Source organism: Tupaia chinensis, unplaced genomic scaffold (assembly GCF_000334495.1).
Source record: "Tupaia chinensis unplaced genomic scaffold, TupChi_1.0 Scaffold145814_1, whole genome shotgun sequence".
Classification (NCBI taxonomy): Eukaryota; Metazoa; Chordata; class Mammalia; order Scandentia; family Tupaiidae; genus Tupaia; species Tupaia belangeri.
Genome location: NW_006205672.1, coordinates 2,819,881 through 2,823,340, shown reverse-complemented (window position 1 = coordinate 2,823,340; position 3,460 = coordinate 2,819,881). Strand labels below are relative to the sequence as shown.

At 47.3% G+C, this 3,460-nt stretch overlaps 2 protein-coding genes across 2 annotated transcripts in view; one reads left to right on the top strand and one right to left on the bottom strand.

Moving 5' to 3' along the window:
• LOC102490487 (histone H3-like centromeric protein CSE4) overlaps window positions 1–3,460 on the bottom strand; it is a 28,133-nt gene that overhangs the window by 15,157 nt on the left and 9,516 nt on the right.
• On the top strand, window positions 25–3,215 carry H4C14 (H4 clustered histone 14). The gene is made up of 2 exons (XM_006168503.3): window positions 25–397; window positions 2,970–3,215. Exon 1 carries the CDS (start codon window positions 69–71, stop codon window positions 378–380), a length of 312 nt encoding a protein of 103 aa, XP_006168565.1. The 5' UTR covers window positions 25–68; the 3' UTR covers window positions 381–397; window positions 2,970–3,215.

The following is a 3,460-nucleotide window of genomic DNA, read 5'->3' as shown; positions in this document are numbered from 1 at the left end:
CCTCCTGTATATTATGAGAAGCTTGAGCTCGCAGGGGCCAGTGGCTGTTTTGTCCGACTAAGGCAATCATGTCCGGCAGAGGCAAAGGAGGGAAGGGGCTTGGCAAAGGGGGCGCCAAGCGCCACCGCAAGGTCCTGAGAGACAACATCCAGGGCATCACCAAGCCCGCCATCCGGCGTCTCGCTCGGCGCGGAGGAGTCAAGCGGATCTCCGGTCTCATCTACGAGGAGACCCGGGGTGTGCTGAAGGTGTTCCTGGAGAACGTCATCCGGGACGCCGTCACCTACACGGAGCACGCCAAGCGCAAGACCGTCACCGCGATGGACGTGGTGTACGCCCTCAAGCGCCAGGGGCGCACCCTCTACGGCTTCGGAGGCTAAGCCGCCATCGCAGCCCTGTGCGTATCCACCCCAAAGGCCCTTTTTAGGGCCACCCACACGGCCATCGGAGGAGCTGGACACTTATGCATGTTGGGGGTTGCAGCGGCAGAGTAGGGAAGCGGTTTCCTACGTTTTGAGGCTATCGCCGGTTCTCAGATTTATTGTAGTTACCGTGTTCAGCCTTATCTACCGTAAGGTACGTCGCTTGCCAAAAGCGGCCTTCCTTGCATTACTGACGCACAAGGTTAATGTGATTTAAAAAGGCAGGGGCAGGCTACGCTAGTTTCGATGTTTAGTCGGATAAAACTGGGAAGCACTTACAGGTATGCTGTCCAGAGATGTCAGTTCTGCCACCTGATTTGCTTGAGCACCGTTAAGCTTCCTGGTTTGTTTTCCATCTCTACGATAAATCCGCCGGATGCCTTAAGGCCTGCTCTTGGGTAGTGTTTTATGGTTTGCCTCTAAACTTCCATTAAAGGTGTGCGAGCTTACAAAGTCAAACCCAACCAGCCATTCAAAAGAAACGGGGTACTAGGTTTGGGTTGCGCTCCTTGGTACAATCTTGAATGTTTCTAGCAAGTTTTCTGGCCAATGCAGGGGTATTCCTGTTTTCCTGTGTTTAATAAGGCCCCTCTAGGGACCAGCAGTTAGCGTAATGGCTGTGTCGCTGAACTCCCATGTAGCTGACCGCGGTTCCAGTCCCGGACCCGGTGGTTTAAACTGACGCCAGGCGTGTGTGCGTGTGTGTCCAAGATCCCGAGAGAATGGATTGCAGCGAGGCCATGCCCCCTGGGGTGTGATTTCTCGCTTTCTATCTCTCTGTCTCTGGGGAGTGCACACGCCCTATAGTAAAAACCTCTCCCAAAATTAAAAAAATAAATAAAAATTAATAAAAAATAAAGCCCCTCTAATTAAGAACCTATAATACTTTCAGTTGTAACCCGTTGCGAGGGTGCAGGTGCAGCAATATTTCAGTGTGATCCTCCTATAAAAACAGCAAACCATCTATGGTCTTACCTAAGTAAAAGCAAGTTCAAAAAACAGTTCAGGTATGTGACTTTTACCTGTTAGGCATGTTGCAGCATGGAACGAGATTCCTGCAGGAACATGCCTGCCATCAACACAGCAAACACATTTTTTTAAGGCAAAGCAAAAGAAAATGTCAGCATAGCAAAGAATATAGTAAGTTGTTCTCTATACTGCCACTTTTTTTGAAAGAGTTATTTTATTCATTCATTCATTCGTTTTATTTGGCGAAAGAGAGAAAGCAAGCAACCAGGTCCAGGACTCAAACCGTGGTTGCTCTTGTGGGAATGTCCAGCGCCTTAACCACCACACCACCTGCTGACTCCCAATATACTGCCACTTTTTATAAACTGCCCTGAGTGGGTTAAAATGTCTACACTTCACATTCTCTTTTTTTTTTTTTTTTTTTTTTTTTTTTTTTTTTGAGAGGTTTTTGCTATAGGGCACGTGTGTTCACCAGAAAGACAGAGAGAGACAGAGAGATAGAAAGCGAGAAATCACCCCCCGGGGGGATGATCACACCACAATCCCTTCTCCATTCTCCTCTCGGGATCTTGGGCACGCACGCACACGTGCCCAGTGTGAGTTTTAAGCCACTGGGTCTGGGACGCGAACCGCGGTCGACTACATGGGAGTCCAGCGACATAGCCATTACACTAACTGCTGGTTCCCATATTCTTTTTTTTAAAAAAAGGAATTATTTTATTTAACTTTATTCTAGTTTGATCAGAGAGGGACAGAGAGAAAAAGCAAGCTGCCAGGTCCAGGACTTGAGCTGAGGACAGCCATGTGAGAGTCCAGTTAACCACTATGCCACCTGCTGGCCCCTACACTTCAAATTCTTAAATTTAAGAGTTTTGCAGCTATTTCATTTGCGTGTTAATGGTTTTTTGTTTTTGTTTTTTTTTTTTTCCCTAAGCTTACAATTTTTTTTTTTTGGAGAGTTTTTTTTTCTTTTTTGCTATAGGGCGTGTGCGCTCGCCAGACAGACAGAGACAGAGACAGAAAGCGAGAAATCACCCCCCAGGGGAGATGGTCACACCACAATCCCTTCTCCATTCTCCTCTCAGGATCTTGGGCACGCATGCACACGCGCCCGGCGTGAGTTTTAAGTCACTGGGTCCGGGACACAAACCGTGGTCGACTATGTGGGAGTCCAGAGACATAGCCATTACGCTAACTGCTGGTTCCCAGCTTACAATTTTATAGTGAAATTTGGCTACATGTGTAATTAATAAATTCTGTCAGCAGTCAAAATGTAAACCAGATATTGTGGGTCTTCACCAATAGATCTTCATAGTTGACTACTCTCATCAGAGGGTGAACTATGTTTAAAACATGGTTCTTAGGGGCCAGCCAGTGGTGTGTTGATTAAGGCTTAAGACGCTGCATTCTCATGTGGCCAACTGCAGTGTGAGTCCTGGACCTGGTGGCTTGAAAATCAGGCCGGCATGCCCAAAATCCCAAAGAGAGACTGGAGATGGGATTGAAGAGAGGGGATTGCAGTGTGGCCATCTGCCCTGGGGAGGTGATTTCTCACTTTCCCTTTTTCTCTCTCTCCAGGGAGTATATACGTCCTATGACAAAATTGAAACAAAAACATGGTGTTTAGCAATGGAGATGCACAAGGCAAGGAGCAAGACCTTTCCTCCAGGATCTTGCCATCAGAAAGAAAGAAGATAAATACTTTTATGCATATGAGGTAGTCTTCAAAACGTTTGTGGATATGCCGGGTGCGTGTGCAAGAGTGCCCAAGATCCTGAGAGGAGAAGAGGAAAAGGGATTGCGGCGTGGCCATCTCCCCTGGGGGGGTGATTTCTCGCTTTCTGTCTCACTGTCTCTCTATGTCTTTCTGGTGAGCTCATGTGCCCTATAGCAAAAAACAAACAAGCAAACAAACAAAACTCTCAAAAAAAAAATGTTTGTGGAAAATATGTATTAAAATATGTATTATAAAAAATTGCATGTGGGGCCGGCAGGTGGCATGGTGGTTGAGGGCACTGGACTTCCCATGTGGCCGACCATGGTTCAAATCCTGGACCTGGCGGGTTGGC

Bases quoted from the DNA above. Each gene is read 5' to 3' on its own strand.
- H4C14 (XM_006168503.3), top strand. From the start codon at position 69: ATGTCCGGCAGAGGCAAAGGAGGGAAGGGGCTTGGCAAAGGGGGCGCC.